An 18636-nucleotide genomic window follows, 5' to 3' on the forward strand; every position below is an offset into this window, starting at 1 on the left:
ACCCAAGTCAACATTGGGAACTTTCTGAAAGCAAACGCTGTTCAACAGTGGAACGGACTCCCTCAGAAGGAGGTGGACTCTCAGTCATTTGGGGTTTTCAACAGGGGTTGGGTGATCATCTGTTAGAGAATCTTGAATTGCAGGGGGTGAGGCTAGATGACCCGCAGGATCCCTTCCAATTCTAGGATTCCATGACCACTTTCACAGTCTCATCTGCCTTCTATCCATCCCTATGTATGTACCACAGTCTACTCCCTTTTGGCTCTTCCCCTTCTTTAGAGAAGCAAGCGTTTGGTTGAGATTATGTAACAAAAAAGTGCGCCCTTGAACACATACAAAGTACATTTCTATCAACACTCATTTATTTAGAGGAATACTAATACACTGCCCATCACATCATCATCACAGGGCTGTGTACACATATGAAACAAGGACAATCCTATTAACTATACCAAATTAAACTTACAACAATAGAAAATCAACTTCCATAACCCAATCCTTCTGAGGGCACCATCTGAACACCACCCAGCCCCCCTGGACAATGTTCTAAGAGATAATTACAACTTTCGGTAAGACCTGGGTGCTTGACAACTTCATTAAGCATCAACTTCATTAAAACAACAAAAGTGACTTTAAACACAAAATGCTCCAGGTTTTCTGCTAATCACTTTGCTGCTTTAAAAAAACCTGTGCTATCCTGGAATAAAATTTAAGCAACGCGCAGTGAGGTTTCCAAAGAGAGGAGTAGGTCATTGAACTCTTCTTTTGTTTGGTTTCTACCCACCCAGGTACACCTATAGCCAGGCTACAGTTTTTTTATATTTTAAAGGAATTTTTAAAAAGAAATAATCAAACTACAGTAGCTATAAAAGTCAGTTGTGTTAAACAGGCCAGTGCTTCCAGCTTTTGACCACAGCCCAGTCATTGGCAATCAACTGATGGACTTGATGTGCTCTCCAAACCCACAGATCTCCTTATGCCAGGATCCCATGTGAACGGCACCCCAATGCCGTGGTGCATTCCAAGGTGCCAGCAGACAAACTACCTCTGTGATCTTGGGATCTCCACAGCAGTGAGGTCACCAACGCATTGCAACACGTCATGTGACAGAAACAGGCGTTGCAAAAGAGGAAAGTGCAACTTGGCTGGAGAAGGGGCAGGATGTGGAGGTGCTCAGAGATGGGCGTGGAGGGAGTAAGACTGCTCTGGTGCAACACAGCAACCGCAAAGACACAAGTATTTGCTCAAAACCACAATTGCGAAAGGGTCAGAGTTCCACAGCCCCAAAGCCCAACGAAAACAAAGGAATTTGAAACGCCAAATAAACGCCACCGTAGTGCACACCTCTTCACCTCCACAAGTCATTCTGAATAGAGTCCAAGGGGGCAACATTTGCAGAGCCCTGATTTTTGCACAAATCTCCCTGGCAACAGCTTAATGCTCTCTTATCCCCCCCCCCAAGCCTTGTTCCTCAAGTAGCCAGGAGAGGGAGGGGAGAGGCAACGGACCACTGAACAGGGACACAGACTGAAGATGCTGTAAGCAGAGACACTCACCTGCTTGTGCATTTCAATGTTCAAGCCATAAGACATTTCATAGTACTGAAAAAGAGAAAAAAATGGGGAGGGGGGGAGGGAGAGAGGTCTTCATTAATCATGCAATAAATGTTTGGAAGCATCCTGAATATGGTACCCAGTATCTCGAAGCGAAGGAGGAGGAGGAAAAGAAAGGTTTGCTATCGCTTTGCAGGAGCCCAAGAAACTGCTGCAGCCGCAGAGTGTCCGCCCTACTTGACATATCTTTAACAAGATGACAATGCTTTGACACGCCTGCCTCTTCTCCGAAAGCTGCTTAGGAGAGCTCTAGTCGCGAACTGCGTGCTCCTTGTCTCCTGGATGCAAGACAACCCACACAGGCTCTGGGGGAGACATCTTGAGCTATTTCTGCGCTGCGTTCAACACCACGGCTCAAGGGTGTAACACACCACACATGCAGAAAGGCGCTTATTTGATAAGCAGCACCTGTCATTAAGGGATTTCAAAAAGCAGGATTGAGAAAACCCGCTACCTTTGACCAGGAAGGCCTACGACCAAAAGTGCTCTGCCGGGATCAAAGTGTCCTACACTGATGAACACGATATTTTTCATTGTTAATTAAAGGTTGTGCTGCGCAGCTGCTGGGGATGGGGCAACACACCAGGGAATTCACAGCATTGATTTAGACATGCACTCTCACCCACACCCTGGCACACAGACAATTTGACATAATACCACTCAACTCCCTTCCCAGGTTGTTGTGAGGTTTACAATTTATTTATTGAATTTATACACCTTTTTCCTCCAAAGAGCTCAAGGTTGTCCCTCTCAACAACAACCCTGTGAGATAGGTTAGCCTGAGAGGCCCATGGCTGGCTTCAGAGCTGAGTGAGGAGTTGAACCCAGTCTCCCAGGTCCTATTCCAACACTCCAACCACTACACCACAGTAGCTCTCAAGCCCTTTCAATACTCCAAGGACTGGCTGCATGCATGCTAAGCCAGTGGCATGTATATCTGCATGTCATATGCACAAAGGAGGTAGGACCAATTGCACTCTGTGCTATGTGTAACTGATAAGAGCACGGCCAATCCGGACCTCTCCAGATGTGTTGGTCCACAGCACAGCCAGTGGAGGGGTTGATGGGAGTTGCTGCCACATGGCAGACCTCCCCAGGAGCAAAATCCAGTGAACATTGTGGGTCTCATTTCTGAGTATAACCACCTATGAGCTGCATTTGTTACAGGGTGGCCACAATCTAACATTTGACGTGCGCCAGCCACAGGAGGAAAGGGGGACATTTTGGAGGCCGCAGACACACCAGGAGTGGTCAACCTGTTTCAGGGCTGTACCACTTTCCTGGGGGGGGGGGTGTTTGTGTGTGTCTCACAGGCTTAAAGGTACAGCAAACAACCTCCCCCAAATAGGAAACAAGCAAGTCAAAGAGAAACTGAATCTAGACCCCTTTGCCCTTGTGTTCTACCTACGAGAATGTCTGCTGCTCTTTTAAAATGGAAGTAAAGTAGAAAGGTTGCAAGGACTCAGGCCAGGACGGCAATAAACAATTGTCTTCTCTATTTTTGTTGTTGAAAGTATAAAACAAATTCCAGTTACGATTGTTAACTCCAGGACAAGGCCCTGTTTCGTTTATTCTTCATCAGCTATCGTTTCTTAGTTTTATGGTCAAAGTGTACCGAGTGTGTCTTAAAATGTGCAGGCCAGACCACCTCGGTGAGAACCCAGCTGAGAAAAGGAGGTGCCCTTGATCCAAACCCCCTGCAGCCTTGCACTACAAACCCAGGGGTTTTGGGGGCGGAGGCAGAAGGGGGGCAAAACCTCATTTGGGCATTTGGTGTGCTAATGAGGCTCCCAATGAGGTCAGACCCAACCACCCCTGGAAGGAGTAACACGGTGAATAGTCAGACTCGACTCAACTATTTTGGCCATATAGCCAGCAAGAGCCAATCCATCACATTTGTCGCAAAAAAGGACCCTTTAAATGCCTTTGGCTTTGGGCTGCGTACGGCGGATCAGTTTTTGACAGCCATTCCCCAATACCTGGTTCTGCCAGGGCTATTAACCTCTGGCATCCCCCGAACTGCCACAACCACAGGGATTATTAGCAACTGCGAGGACCACTTCCCGGGAAAGGCTTTCCTGTAGCAAAAGCAACAACTGACCACACACCGCAGCGATTAGGCATTTACACAGCTACGGGGACTCAAATCCCACTGGGGAGGCTGCACTGGCTACAGCTGGGCTGAGTTAATGGTTGGGAGGAACTGAATCAAGGCACTTCCTGGGGTTGTGGGCTTTTTGGGGGGGAGTTTCCTGCGGCAAAGAAGCAAAAGCCCAGATCAGGCACCCACCACACCACCAAGGGCTTATAAACACTGTGGTTGTTCACATATGTCTGCGGGAAGGCAACAGCTATTATTTTTCAGATATGGAAAAACCAGTCATATTAGCAGCATATTCCATGGAAGAGCAAAAAGTGCTCAGGACTGCCTAAGAAAATCCTATGGACATGGGCCATTTAGCCAGGTGTGATAAAGTGCTTCCCTGAAAGCACAAGGGCACACAAAGGTGGACAGGTAGAAAAGGGTTTGTGGAGCGGAATGGGACCCCATATGAGATCCTGTGAGTTCCGAAAGAAGCCTTCCACCCAATGTTTTGCGTTACAACTCCAAGTGACCCAGCTTGGGTCAGAGTAGTCCGGTTTTCCCCAGGCAAACAGTCGCCACCCAAGAGTCTCTCTTACCATCACGTAGTGGCGCTGCATCTCTGTCTTTTCATTCGCAAGCTTGTCGTACTCTACTTTAAGACTAGAAAAGAAAAGGCACCCGTCACATCTCAGAAGTCCCAGAAACACTCAAGTTGCTAACAAGACGGGCAGAGTGGGGTGAGGGGAGAGTCAAGGAAAGAGTACCTGAAAGTCACAGCTTTTCGCCCAGAAACCCTTCCTTCCCCATTAACTCTGCAGACATGCAAACTATGAAAAAGGGTGCACTCTGCATATGCTCCAAGGCACTTGATCCTTCACAGAGCCAATTCAAAACAGGGTCACAAGGCTACAGGTGAGTGAAACACAGCTCTTGTGAGGCAAGAGACTTAATAGATTTTTTTTAATGAACAAAGTGTCACTGGAAATTCAGCACAGCGTGAATTATATACACTGCCAATGAGTGGCATTTGTTCGTTCATTTACTGGAGATTGTGATAAAGTATTTTAAATCAGAGGTACCTCAGTTGAAAGGCAGCCTTTTTCTGACAGATGAGTTGCTAAAAACACCTGAAGAAATAGGCTTGAGGTTTGTTTGTTTTTGCCTAACCCTCGGAGCTTCAATTACAGAACCTGAAAAAGGACCTGTCTTGAACCTCTTAATGGTGTCAGCAAATTAAAAGCCAGAGAGTTGATATTGGGGTGGGAAGGTGTGTGTGTGGGGGGAATTACCATAAAAAATTGGGATCTTCTTAGCAAATCCTCCCAAAAATGCCTAGAAGCTGTGCAAATTAAAACTCTTAGCTCTGAAATAACATGCCCAATTTACTTTTGGTGTTAAACACACAGCCTCTTGACTGTGTTCCAGCAGGCTTTCTATGGAAGCCTGCTTGGGACTGCCTCCCAAGAAAACCTAGATGGGTTTGGGCTGCAAGTAAGGAACCTTAAGAGTGCTTGGGGTGTTCCTTGCAATCAAAACAGCTTAGCAAGCAATGGGGGAGAGGAACACATTTGAAGGAAAGGGGGTTGTTTTCTTCAGCTAAACAGCTACTAACTAGCAAAGACAATGTGCAGGAAATAAATGGATGTTCCTAGAAGACAGGCCTGCAAAACTCCTTTCTGGAAACTCCCCCAAATGTTCTTTAAAAAAGTGAAGGGGGGGTGAGCCCCAAGTTGACAGAGAGTGGAGAACAATAAGCAGCCTGGAAGTCAGCCAGCTCTGTGGTTTCTAAGGCACTCCAGACGGCCTGCTCTTTTAACCCTTCAGCGTCTGTCAGGATTAATAAGCCTTTCACCTTTGCAAGGTGGGAGGAAGGAGCCAGAGAAAGGTTACCTGTGGTACTGAGCCTGCAGGAACTGGAACTCGTCCTTAATCCTGTCGCAGGATTCGGCAACGGTGAATTTGAAGCCTGGCTGGCCAGGCTGGTGGGGTGCCTGGAAAGGGTAGAAGACAGCCCCCCACCAGGTTTTCAGTAAGTCCTCTGGGGCAACAAGCCCATCAAACACACACACACACACCCCAGCTGTAGGCACCCAAAATGCCCCCCACAGGACTGGGGGAGAAGTGCAAGTTACATGCTAATCTCCCCCAAAATACTTGCTCCCCCAAAAAGCCTACATAAAAAGAGATTAATAAAAATCTAGTCTTATTACACCTGGCTCTACCTACCGCTCCCCCAATTAAAAGGGGGTGCTGCACAATTAACCAAAAATATAATCAAGCCCCCCCCCATTTTTAAAAAGCAGTAAGTTCTCTGTGACACCACTGGCAGAGGGCTCGGTGCTCCCATTCCTTCCTCACCCCCAGCCCCACATATGCACGCGGGCTTTCTGGAGGGAAAAGTGAAGAGGGAGGGGGGCTGCCTGGAAGTGTATGGGGGGGGGGGAAGAGCACCACGACAAACCCCACCCCCCAAAAGGGCGAGTTCCCAAGCGGGCCCCAAGGGGCGCTGCTCCATTTACACGCGGCTCAAGACCCCAGGGCCGCGATCTGGATCAAAGGCCACGGAAGGCCGAGCAGGACGCCTTCCCCCCCCCCTCCCTCCCACTCGACTTTGCCACCTACTCACCGGGTGCCTTCCTTGGGGATACATGGCCGGCCCCGCGATCGGAGCGACGGTCCCTCCGAAGCCTGGACAAAGGAGGCGAGCGCGGGCGCCTCAGCAGCCGCCGCCGCCACGGCCGGGAGCCTGACGCGCCTCCTCCTCGTCCTCCGAGCGCAGCAGCAGCGACGACGACGGCCGGGCTTCCCCCGGGTGGGCAGCGGCGATGGCGGGCGAGGGGGAGCCGCCGCCCCTTCCGGGCATCCTACCCCCCTCCCCGGGCTCAGAAAAGCTCCCCCGCCGCCGCTCGAGGAAGAAGGCAAGAGACAAACGCCTCCCTCTAACAACGGTGCCCCTCCGTTTGAATACACCCAAGCGCGCGCGTTCACACGCACAATCCGCAGCTACTCCAAAGCCGGCGGACGGCTGGGCTTTCCTTTTGTTAGCAGATCCACTAGAAAAGCTCCCTCGGGCAGAGTAGGAGACGAGACAAATGCCGCGGAGTGTTGGGGGGGGGGGTACTTCCTTGCAAATCCGCCCGGCTGCTCTTTCCCTGGCCGCCGGGGTGCAACGATTTCCTCCTCCTCGCTCGCAGGGAGACAAGAAAACCACACGAAGAAAAACAAAGCCCGGATTGTTGTTTTTCGGCGGCGGGGGTGGGGGGGCTCTCTCTCCTCCGCAGTAACTCCACCGAGATCCTCTCCGCGCGCGCGGAGCCGAGTCAGGCGGGCTCCGCTCCTTGTTCTCCTTCCCACGGTCCTCCGCGTCGCAAGAAAGCGCAGCCGGATCCAGACGGGGTCGCCACGGTCATGGAGGCGAAGAGGGGGGGAGGGGGAGGGGAGGTCGCTTCTTCAAAGGAGGCAAATCCTCAAAAGGTTGTAGCTGCGGCCCCCACCCCGAACAAGCCGCGAGCAAACGTCGTTCGGCACCCCCCCTTCTCCAATCCGGCCTTGCAATGCCACCCACAGAAGGCGAGGCTCCTGCTGCTGCCGCCGCCGCCGCCGCCGCCGCTGCAACACGAGAACTCCGCGTCGCGCTCCAAATAGGGGGAGGACCGAGAAAGGCGAAGCAGCAGCAGCAGCAGCAAACGCCGAGCAGAGAAGAAAGGAAGAAATGAATTGAAGGGCTGAGCGAGCTCTGCGCCAATCACAGCGCGGGGATCCCACGTGGGGGCCGCAGCCACTCGCCGCGTGATTGGTCGGCGCCCTGGCCGAGTGCGGGAGGGGCCGGGGAGAGGAGGAGGTTGGAGGGAGGGAGGGAACCTCTCGGTGCCACCTGGCGTCCGAACGGGGGAAAGGGAGGCGAAGCGGAGCAGCGGACCCTCCCCCTCCCTGCACCCCTATATACCCCCACCGCCAACGCTGGGCCGCTTCCTTCCTTCCTCGCTGCAGCCCCCCCCCTCCCAGCAAGTCTGCCCCCTCCTTTTCCTTTTTTCCCACGGCTCCTGCCCAGGCGAGGAAGGGGGGGGGGTCTCCTTCTCTGCCCGGGATCATTTGGTTGCGGTTTCGGCTGATGATATAATCCGACGTGAAATGCCACCGCGCCCGGTGGGGGGGGGGGAGGCCGCTTCTGATGATGAGTTAGGAAGTTGTGTATCTTTGTACACTTCCGGGGGCGGGCGGGGAAGGTGAGGAGGCAATAGCAACAAGAGAAGCACCCCGCCTCGCCCATCCAGGCTTTGTAGTGGGGGCACAACGTGTTAGGCGGAGGAGGAGAGACCATCGGATGTGAGAGTCAAGGTGGTATAGTGATATAAGGGTATCGGGACTACGAACCGGGAGAGACCAGGATTCGTATCCCCTCCATTGGGCCGTGAAGCTCACTGGGGGACCCTTGGTCAAAACAAAATAAAATTCCTTCCAGTAGCACCTTAGAGACCAACTAAGTTTGTTCTTGGTATGAGCTTTCGTGTGCATGCACACTGGGTTGTTGTGAGAATTGAATGAGGATGAGGGAAAGAACGTCATACGCCACCTTGGAGGGGTATAAATGCAGTACTGTACAAAGTAATAACACAAGAACTGCTGCTGCTGCCGCTGCCGTCCTCATCCCTTCGTCAATACCGGCACAGTACTTTGTAGCCCTGCCAGATCTTGTTGCTGTTTTAGTAACAATGCTTTAGGACAGGAGTCCGGTACTTCCTCCCGCCCCAGCAGTACAGACAGCAGAATTGTCTTCCCACATGTTGGGTGCAGATAGTATTGCAGCGGGATGGTCAGTTCTCACCGAAGGGCCTTGGCAACCTGGGTGTTGTTTTTAATTTATCAGATTTTCCTAGGAAGGGGACAATCCGGATTATAGTGGGGGAGGAGGGGAATAGATACCAGCTCATCCCACAATAGCCACCTGTCTGGTAACACCCTTTGATCTCTAAATCAGCAAACATACCGGTAACCTTCTGAATGGCGGAGGACCTGTTGGCCCATTTCCCTCCCGAATCTAAAATGGCCTTTGGAACTGCGGGTGCATCTAAACACCAACCGCGCTTCAGAAGCTTCTTCAAACCGGCTTAACCCTGAATCCCTCCTGGTTTGGGATGCAAAAGTGTTTTGATGCAGCTGCCCAAGGATGTTTTATCACCTTTAACTTGGGAAGGATTTGAAGGTTTTAGCTTTCCTCCTCTTGATTTTTCTATCCTGTTTTATTACTGTATTGTTAACTGTCTTGGATGGGCGGGCGGCCTAGAAATATTTAAACTCACCATTTTCAGCAGAATAACTCCACCGCTGAGCGACATTGTTTGGTTGTGTGCAGTCAAGTGACCACTTTTCTAGGGAAATTGAAGGCATTTCAAATAAAACTGAAGAAGAAAAAAAGACTGGAAGATGACCTCATGATACAATTTTACAGAATAAAAAAATTGTAGAGTTGGAAGGGGATTCCCAAGGGTAATCTAGACCAACTCCCTGCAATATACGGATACAATTTTTGTAGAATGTAATTGGCTGGTTGGCCGGGCCCTCCACGAGGCTGAGGGTGAGCAAGGTCTTGCACCCACTCGCTGTCTCCCAGGCCCGAGGCGACCCTTCCTTCGAGGCGAGGGGGAAGCGCCCTCCCCCACGAGGCAAGCGCGGTCCCGACAACAATCGCGATGCTTGTTTCCGCGGCCCGTGTGAACGCGAGAGCGCTTTTCCCTCCTAATCTCATTAGATCTGCAAAGGAGCCCCAATTAGAAGCTATAAAACAAACAAAATCGCTTTTGTCATTTTAATGTTTTCACTTCGGAAGATTTAGGGCCGATAAAACGGTTGGCAGGGCTGCAAAGGGAGAGGGGGAGCAGTCAGGCGGTGGGAGAATTCCTGGGGGCGCTGGGCCCACCCCTCCCCCTGCCTTTGATGTGCCCACCAGCAGGACGGGGGGGCAGGGGGGTGCTTTGTGCAAACACGACCCCCCCCCCACACACACTGCGCTACCTGTTATTCGCTCCCTTTTCTTCTGAAAGTCTGAGAGGCTTTGATGGAGCCCCCCCCCCCAATGGAGGGGGAAGTAATTTCATTAAAGTCACACACTCGGCTGCACCGATTTGCAACAAAGCACCGCTCAGGCAGGCCCCGGAAGGGCCAGAAAGAAGCGTCGGCCTGTTGCTTGCGCCGGGCCGCCCCCTTTCCGGATCCGGCGCAGCAGCTGCGCGTGATCCCCAGAAAGCAGGGGTACCTACGCCGAAACAGAGTTGTTTCAGACCTCTTGGCACGATCGTCCCGCGTCATCCCTAGCTAGGGCTCCCAACGTAATGTGCCCCGGGATACCAATGAGGCGGGGCCTTGAAACGTGGACCTTTCAGGGGATTCTAAGCCACCTTTCCTCCGCGGTAGCAAGTATGGGCCAAATGACAGGTTGCAATCCTAAAGTTGCGCGCGCAAAACTTAATTGCTGGAGTTGTGCGCCTAGATGTCTCTAGTTGTGTCTTGATACAATGACGATTCAAAGGCAGCACTGACTTAAGCCTCCCAAACCACGAAACCTGCCTCGCAGAGCTTTCTTACACAGCGCCTAACACAAGAGTGCCTCTGGGGGTGCGCAGAGTGCATTTTCCAAAGCCAGCAAACCAGGCTTTCTTGGGGGCTGAGCCCAGGTCTTCCTGGACTCCGAGGGTTGCCAACACAAGAGCACAGTCCAGCGGGCCTCCGGGAAGCGGGGCCGGGGGCCGTTCCCACGCCGCGAAGTTCAGCTGGAGCTCCGACAGCGAGACAAAGGGCAGCATTTGCATGCTAACGAAGCGGGTGCGGGGCCTCCGTTGGCCCTGGCTCTTGCCGGAGCATTTGCAAATTGCTGCTGCTTTTGTCGAGCATTTGCAAATGGCAATTGCTGCTGGTGCTGAAGGGGGCCCGCCTTGCCTTTGCCGTCCCCTCCTCAAGCCCAGGCCCAGCCCAGACGGCTCCCAGCTGCGGAGGAACAGAGGCAGTAATTAATTGAAGGAGAAACCCAGGCCAAGCTCCCGCCCGCCCCTCCCGGGCAGCGCCCATTAAGCACAAAATGGCTCCCCTCTCCTGACGTCACGGGGAAGGAGAGAGAGAGTGGCGCGAGCCCCGCCCCTCCTCGTCTTCCTGTCCCACGTGGGGCGCGGTCGTGTAAAGAAACGGGGCGGGGAAAGCAAACCACACGCGCGGGAGGGAGACGGAGAAGCGGCGCCCGGCCAATGGGGGGAGAGAGCCCTCCGCCGGCTCCTCATTGGTCTGGGCGCCTCGCCGCTGCCACTCCAAGCCTGGAGACCTGTCCGTCAAAGGCACGTGGGGCGGCCGGAGCCCGAGCGCTGACAAATAGGTTGCCTTCCCGAGACTGGCGCTCGCGGATCCTGCTTGGAAAGGGCCGCTTAATTAGCTCTGAATGGCTTCTCCTTCCAGCTCAAACAATCTGTCACTACCATGTGGTAAAAAGGGAGCCGTGCATTTTTTTAAAAAAAAGAGAGAATGAGAAAAGAAAAAGGGGAGGATGAGGGGCTAAATATCAATTTGATTTTATGCATCAAAGGGAGAAGCTTCTATTTAAATAATAATAGTAATGAAGGGGCCGCTTCTCTCGTTTGCCGCGAGGAAGTGAAATGTGTGTGTGTGCATTTAAAGGAATTTGAGGAAAGGGGGAATTAATAGGCCACGTCCCCCCTCCCCTTTGCTAAATTGACCCCCTTTTTAAAACGGGGACTCAAATCAGAATTGCAGGAGGGGGTGCTCTGCTTGCTTTGAAGTTGAACTAGGGGGGAGGGGAGGGGAGAGTATGGAGGGACTTCCCCCACCCCGAAGGCGTTCTCTCCCCCCGGGCAAAACAAAAAAACAAAAGCCTCCGAAGCCCCCCTCCCCCCTGCAGCTCATTAGTCGCCCGCGTCTTCAGGGCCCCCCACCCGGCCCAGGGACGTTGCCTTCTCCTCCGCGACTCTAATTGGATCCGTTCCTGTTGCAGCCGAGTGGGCTCTTCAGGGTCGCAGGCCGCCTCCCCCCCCCACCCGGGCAGCCGCCTCGCGATTGGAGGCCTGCTGGAGCGCCGGGGAGCCGGCCCCACGTGGGACACAAGGCAGGCGAGGCTGGCACCGCACCGCGCAACAACCGCCCTCCACCCCTAGCGCGGTGGCGGCCAGGGAACTCCGGAATGGAATCCAGGAGGGAGACGAGGAGCTGGATCAAGTGGGGACAAGTCCCTGAAGCTGGCCTCGTTTTCTGCATTGTTATCGTTGCGATTAATTTATTGATTAGGGCGATTTTCCCAGGAGATAATTTTAAAAGCTTTAAAGCACGAAAACGGTAAATACATTTAAAAGAAGACAGCGTGGTGGAGTGGGTAGAGACTCAGGGCCATGAAGCTGGCTGGGTGACCTTGGGGACCAATCACTGCCTTTCTCTGCCTGTCCTACCTCATAGGGTTGCTGTGAATATAATACAGAGGATGATGTATGTCACCATGAGCTCCTTGGAGGAAAGATGGGATGTGAAATGTAGCAAATAAATAAAATAAACCCTAACAAGACAATGGTGGTCAAGACTCATTTCTCCAGGTGGGAAAGCCTGTCAGAACAAAAATGTATTCAGTGTTAAAAATAATAATAATGCCATTTGTATCCAGTGATGGCCAGGGAGAGAGAAAGAAACCACATCCTAAAAAGGGAAACACCAAAGAGTTATCGGAGAAGTAGCTCCAAGAGTTAACAACTGTGGTCAAATAAAGGTGTTAGTCCTCAAGGTTCCACAAGACTCCTTGTTGGTTTCTCTGCAAAAGGCTAATGAGGCTACTGTCCAGCCCCTCCCCCCCCCCACTTCATCTCCTTTCTGCCCCATCTCCTAAATACACAGTGCCCTCAAGATGTTGCTGGACTGCAACACTCTTCGGTACCCCAACGTTGGGGGACTATGGGAGTTGGGGGTTTAGCTTCAGGTTCTCCATCTCTGAGCTGCAGAAATATGGGAAAAGGAAGAAATATGGTTCCTGAGAACAGAACATAAGAAAAAGCCTGCTGGACGAAGCCAATGGTGGGAAACCAGAAAGCAAGATCTGAGCACAAGAGGACTCTGCCCTCCTGTGGTTCCCAGAACCATTTACTGCCTCAGACTAGGGAGGCAGAGGATAGCCATGATGGTTGGTAGCCATCGGTAGCCCTCTCCTCCATGAATTTGTCTGACCCTCTTTTAAAGCCATCCTAGGTTAGTGGCCATCTCTGCCTGCCGTGGGAGCAAGTTCCACAGTTTAAATATGGGGTGTGTGGAAAAGTACTTTCTTCACACCTGTACAGCACAATCCCCCGCATTGTTACTCAGAAGTAAGTCTATGTAATGCACCACATACACCCTGGAAGTTTTTTGCGATGAGAGAGGAAGCATTCAGCCCAACATGAGTTACTGCTATTTTCTCTAGCATTCAGAAGGTCATCCATCCACCATTGCCCTATATTATCATTCCTGGATTCCTAAACTTTTTGGTCACAGGCTGGAAAAGCAGTCAAAGGAATCCCAGAGTCAGCAGAGTGGCTGGGGCAACCCAGTAAAGTGGGTGGGGTACAAAGAATAAAATTATTTTAAAAGTTATTGTTGTGGGGGGTGAATGTAACTCAGCAGCAGAGCATCTGCTTTGCATGCAGAAGGTCTCAAGTTCACAAAGGGTTGGGAGGGGCCCCTCCTGCAGCCCAGAGGACCTGCTGCCAATCAGTGTAGACAATTCTGAGCATTGCATGCATGTATCCAGAGTGCAACTGCCACAGAGTGGCTGCTGGTCACTGTCAACATCACTGAGCTAAATGGATTGTTGGTCTGAAAGGGTAAAATGCAGCTTCCTATGTTGTGACATCTTACGAAGACCTTAGCAGTTTTATTATCTGCCCACTTTCATCAGGTGCATGATGTGTAACCCTAAACTGGCAAGCACAACACGTGGAACAGATGTCCTCACAAGTTGGTGCACTCTACTTCCTTGGAGGTTTCTAAACAAAGATTGGCTGGGATTCTTTAAGCTGTGATTCCTGCATTGCAGGAGGTGGACCAGATGAACCTCAGAGTCCCTTCCAACCCTACAATTCTATGTGCATGCGTGCGAAATGTAAATTGCAGAGGGTTGATTTCAGAGAGAACCAAAATGCAAGAAGAAAGAAAAAAAAGAAAAAAAAAGAAAAAAAAAAAAAAAAAAGAAAAAAAAAAAAAAAAAAAAGAAAAAGAAAGAAAGAAAGAAAGAAAGAAAGAAAGAAAGAAGAAAGAAAGAAAGAAAAAAGAAAGAAAACACACCGGTGACAATTACCTTGAAAGCAAAATAGTGGCAGTGACCATTTGAGGCAGTGCAGTGGCAGTCGGTGCTATTGGCACCGAGATTGGCAGCTAATTAATGTATGCAGTGTGGTAACGCAGACACACAAGGACATTCTTAGTTCAAGCTCCAGGTCTTCCCTTTGGGGTTTCATTCACTGATTTGTTTTTAAAATCCAAGAGGTTCTTGCAAGTGGCAGCCATCCATGTTTTCTGACTTAGCCGGCGGGAACCACTTCCTGCTATTGCAAAGCAAACTGGTCACTTGGGCTGGCCCCTCTGCCTTGCAAAACCCTCCTGGAGGTCCTCCTGCCTTCCTGCCCTGGGCTAATTTGCTGGCCAAATGTACTAAGCATGAGGGCCACTTTGCCAGCATTTCCTTCTGAATGCCGTTGGTGGTGCTGCGTGTTGACGTCGTCCCTCTGGAAGGGGCACGGCCTTGCGGCTCTCAGGCATCTCTGCATGGGAAAAGCTGCAGGAACATGTTGATGGCATGGCGATGGATGGGCCTGAGCAGATCCCAGACAGCTGCTGAGGCAAGCCAAGGCACTGCCAAGATCCTTCTTGCCTGCCAGGGGGCATTGCTTATATTTCCAATGAGTTGAGGGCAGGGCTGTAGCTCAGTGGCAGAACACCTGTGATGTACTCAGAAGGCTCCAGGCTCAGCCCCTGACATCTCCAGGTAGGGGAGTGGGAAGGTGCCAGCCAGAGTCACCCTGAGTCTGAGTGGACGATACTGAGCTAGATGGAGCAATGGTGCGATTTGGTAAAAGACAGCTTCCTGCTGAAATCAGCCCTCTGTTCAGAACCACAAGGACTTGAACCTTGATTCATTTTTAGCGGAAGGACTTGTAGCCCAGAAGCAGAATCCATGCTTTGCAGTCAAAAAGTCCCAGATTCAGTTCCCAGCATAGGGCTGGGAGACACTCCCTGCCTGAAACCCTGGAGAACGGCTGCCAATCCGTGTAGACAGTAGTGAGATGGATGATCCAATGGTACAAGGCAGCACCTGATGTTCCTACAAGTGGCGCCCGAATTTGGAAACTGCACAGCCCACCCAAAACCTGACCACAACATCTAAACTGCTATATCAGTCTCTGTCTCCTCCCAAGGCCTTCCACCTTCCATCTCCTCAGGATGGGCCACACTGCCTCTTCCTTCCCATCTGGGTCTGGCTATGGGGTCAGCTGCTTCCCACTTATCTCCAAAAGCTGGCCGAGCAGGGTCTGAAGCCATGAGCAAAGTAGAAAGCTACTTCTATGATCAGCATCCACAGTAAATGTCCCCCCCCCAGCACTGTGTGTTTGTGCACTCAGTTATTTTTCAGAGGATTCCCCGCTTTCCCCCTAAAAAAACCAATCTCGTTTGGCTCAAGGCTCCCAGAGGAGGCTGTGTATTAAGCAGTGGCCCTTACTGGATGGGCAACATCCAACAGAGCAGTGTCAAAAGTGTCTATATGCAAGATCACAAGAGGACCCTGGACAGATCACAGTACCATGGGGCTCATCCCAGAAGAGCTGTTGTCTCAGCAGCAGTGCAGAGACTTAACCCCACTCCTCTGAAAAGCTCTCTCCTCTCTCTCTCTCTCTCTCTCTCTCAACACTAGAACTCATAGACACCAAGGAAGCTGAATGTTGGAAGATTCAGGACAAGATAAAGAAAGTCCTTCTTCACTCAGTGCATAGCTACGTGCGAGGTTGATGGCCACCAACCTTTGCAGGCATAGCATCTGCTCTGCCAGAGGTACCCAGCCCTTCCGTTCCCTCTAGCCTTACGTCATGAGAGGTGAGGTCATGGAGGTGTTTCTCCCTTGCGAGGACAAAATAGGGAGGACCTGTCAAAAGAGATGGAGTATCCAGACACTTACACAAAACTGAGGGTTATCAAGAATGCTGTACAAATCTGCTCACTTCTTTACAGACTGGAAGGCTAAATGTTATACCAAGGGATGTTTAAGAGTAGGAAGTCTACAGAAGGGAATGGGGAGTGAGCTGATCCCCTTAGGTCAAAAGAGCCAAACATCCAATTGGGGGAAGGGTCAATAGTAACTCAGTAGTAGAGTACCTACGTTGCATGTAGCAGATCTCAGGTCCGATCCCCAGTGGCATCTCCAGGTAAGACTAGAAAGGATCCAGGGTCATGTGTCAACCCAATGTGGCCATTCAGGTGTTGCTTTCAGGTTAAGTCTACTGTGGAATCTTGCAGGTGCCGGAAACTTTGCTGGGAGTAAAGCATAAAGAAGGGGGTTGCAGAACCGTACCAGCTGCAACTCTTACCTTCTGGGGCTCATTCTCTCGCCTTCTGCTTCCCAGATAATGCCAAGAGCCCCTGCGGATTGTGCAATCATTTCCCCCAGGGTGTAATATCCTTACTTATTTTGAGAGCAGCGATGGCAATTTTTAAGACACATAATCCCTGAACACAGGCAGCATTATTCTCTCTTAAACCAAGAAATAGAAACATCCATCATCCCACCAGTCGTTTATCCTACTTTGCCATTCATGTGTCGGCCTGTCATTTTCTGTTTGGCTCAGCAGCTGGGGAGGTTCTCTTCCTTTCCAAACAGGCACGTACAACTCTTGACCGGCCAAGCCAAACACCAGAAAACCACGATGCCTTGTGACCTGACAGGTGTTCGACAACCCCTGGGGGACTCTGCAGTCCCAGGTGGGCAGCAGAACCAGGAAGTTTATGAATCCCTGGGCGCGTAGGATTTGACTTGGTAAGGCGCAAATTGTGTAGGCTCTTATTTCACATCCAGCTAATGAGATATTCTGAGGGACGGTTTCTTCCTGGAGTGACACTGACTTAGCAACAGAAAAGGAAACATTGATGATGTCGTTGCAAAGCCTGCCTCTCCCTGTCAGAGTGCTTCTCATGAGGAGGTGCCCCTAGCCTCAAGTTCAAGTGGAATTCTGAAACAGGAACAGGCTGGTGATCAAAAGTCTTGCAAGGATTCTCTGGCAAAGAGCTATTCTCAGTTACTCTGATTATGGCAGGATTAATGACCTGACATAAGCGAGCCCACTTTTGGTCGTATCATTACTCTCTGCAAAAAAAAAAGAGCAGAAAAAAGCTCAATTTCTTTGGAAGAAATTAGTCGTTCAAACCAATAATTCATTGGATTGGCTTTTTTGACATCTGAGAGAGAGCTTGTCTCCACGGCGCTCCATTAAATCATTAAACAGCTTCTCCTCTTTAATAGTTTCGGTGGATGAGCCCATTAAAAGGACTCGGTTGCGCCGTCTCCACCTTCAGGTTGTGCAAATTCTCCTCCAGGTTCAAACAGGCAAGGCAGGGCCCAGATGGCAGAGATAATTGCCTGCCTGAGTACCTGTGTGTGTTCAAAGGAGAGGCAAACATGCGCTGCTGCAGCTCTCACACTCCCACAAAGTGTGCCAAGCCGGAGAGCAAAGACAAGGCCTGAAAACTGTCGCTCCAGTCCAGAGGGACCTCTCACGTCTCTTGACAAACAAGTCTCTCCCCTTTCCACAAAGAGGAAATATGTAAATACAAATGTACCTGGAGCTTGTTAAAATAGTTTAAGGTCACACAACATGTTTGCTTATGATTAAAGCTACAAAGGGAAGGAGAACACTCTCTCTGTGCTGAGGGCTGCACAACCTCCCTGGACTCACTGGGTCTGGGCTGGGCTGCTGCTTCCTTGGCTCAGAAGGGGCCCCTTGGCCGCATAATAATATGATGGGTTCCTTTGCTGCTGCCACGTAGAGAAATACAGGGCTCACTTGAAGATGCTGTCAATCAGGAAGGCAGGCTTTGCAGCATTAAGGAACATCACCGGACCTCCCCATTCTTGAGGAATGACAAGTCAAGGTGGTGTTTCGTGTTTCAAAGCAAAGAGGGGCAGGCCTCTGAGGGAAGATCCTAACCTTCAAACCAGCCTGACCAGTTGTGGTTTGTTTGGGTTTGTTTGTTTTAACCAAAAATATATATTCAGTAAAAGCCAATGGAATGATTTTTATATTGCAGATCTTAAATTAGTATAAGCAAACAGTGCATAGCATAACCTTTTGGAAACATTTTCTATGTGGCAGTGGGTGGACGACAAATGTATGACAGGAAAATTAACTGTATTCCGATTCACCTAGATAAAGAGCGCCCCCGAATGTCACTTTTTCATATATGTGTGTGTGTGTGTGTGTGTGTGGGTGTGAATGCATATACCGGAACTTTAAGTTCATGCAATTAAAGTGGCATTTTGTGGTTTAGAAAGTGATGGGGAATGCATTAAAAGGTGTGGGATTAACGAATGACTAACAGGAAGGTGTATAACACCCACAAGCAAATCAGGGTGACTATAGGATGGCTGCTCATTGCCTTGAAACCACTGCATCAACAAAGAAGAGTATAATAACTCAGTAATACATGACCTAATCTCGCCATTGCCTAAGATTTTTTGCAAGCCTGGCAGATGAATGCTCAATAAATATTTCCTCTTGAGGAGCCCATAGTTCATTGGGGACTTACAAACTCCCAAATCCAGAGGTTCAGAGAAAACATCCAGTTGCCAAGAATGAAAAGAGATAGGATGAAATTGTTGGCCCTGCTGGCAAAAATGAAAACAAACAAATCCTCTGGATTCCTAAAAGCAGAAGGCCTGTT

The 18636-nt window shown here is 50.6% G+C and overlaps 1 protein-coding gene across 1 annotated transcript in view; it reads right to left on the minus strand.

The window, feature by feature from the left end:
* TLE3 (TLE family member 3, transcriptional corepressor) overlaps window positions 1-7390 on the minus strand; it is a 48807-nt gene extending 41417 nt beyond the window's left edge. Inside the window, 4 exon segments of the mRNA XM_033166595.1 lie at window positions 1557-1601; window positions 4296-4359; window positions 5590-5690; window positions 6326-7390. Of these exon segments, the coding sequence (XP_033022486.1) occupies window positions 1557-1601; window positions 4296-4359; window positions 5590-5690; window positions 6326-6349 (234 nt within the window). The 5' untranslated portion in view covers window positions 6350-7390.
* Window positions 7391-18636: the final 11246 nt, after the last annotated feature.

Source organism: Lacerta agilis, chromosome 13 (assembly GCF_009819535.1).
Source record: "Lacerta agilis isolate rLacAgi1 chromosome 13, rLacAgi1.pri, whole genome shotgun sequence".
NCBI lineage: Eukaryota > Metazoa > Chordata > Lepidosauria > Squamata > Lacertidae > Lacerta > Lacerta agilis.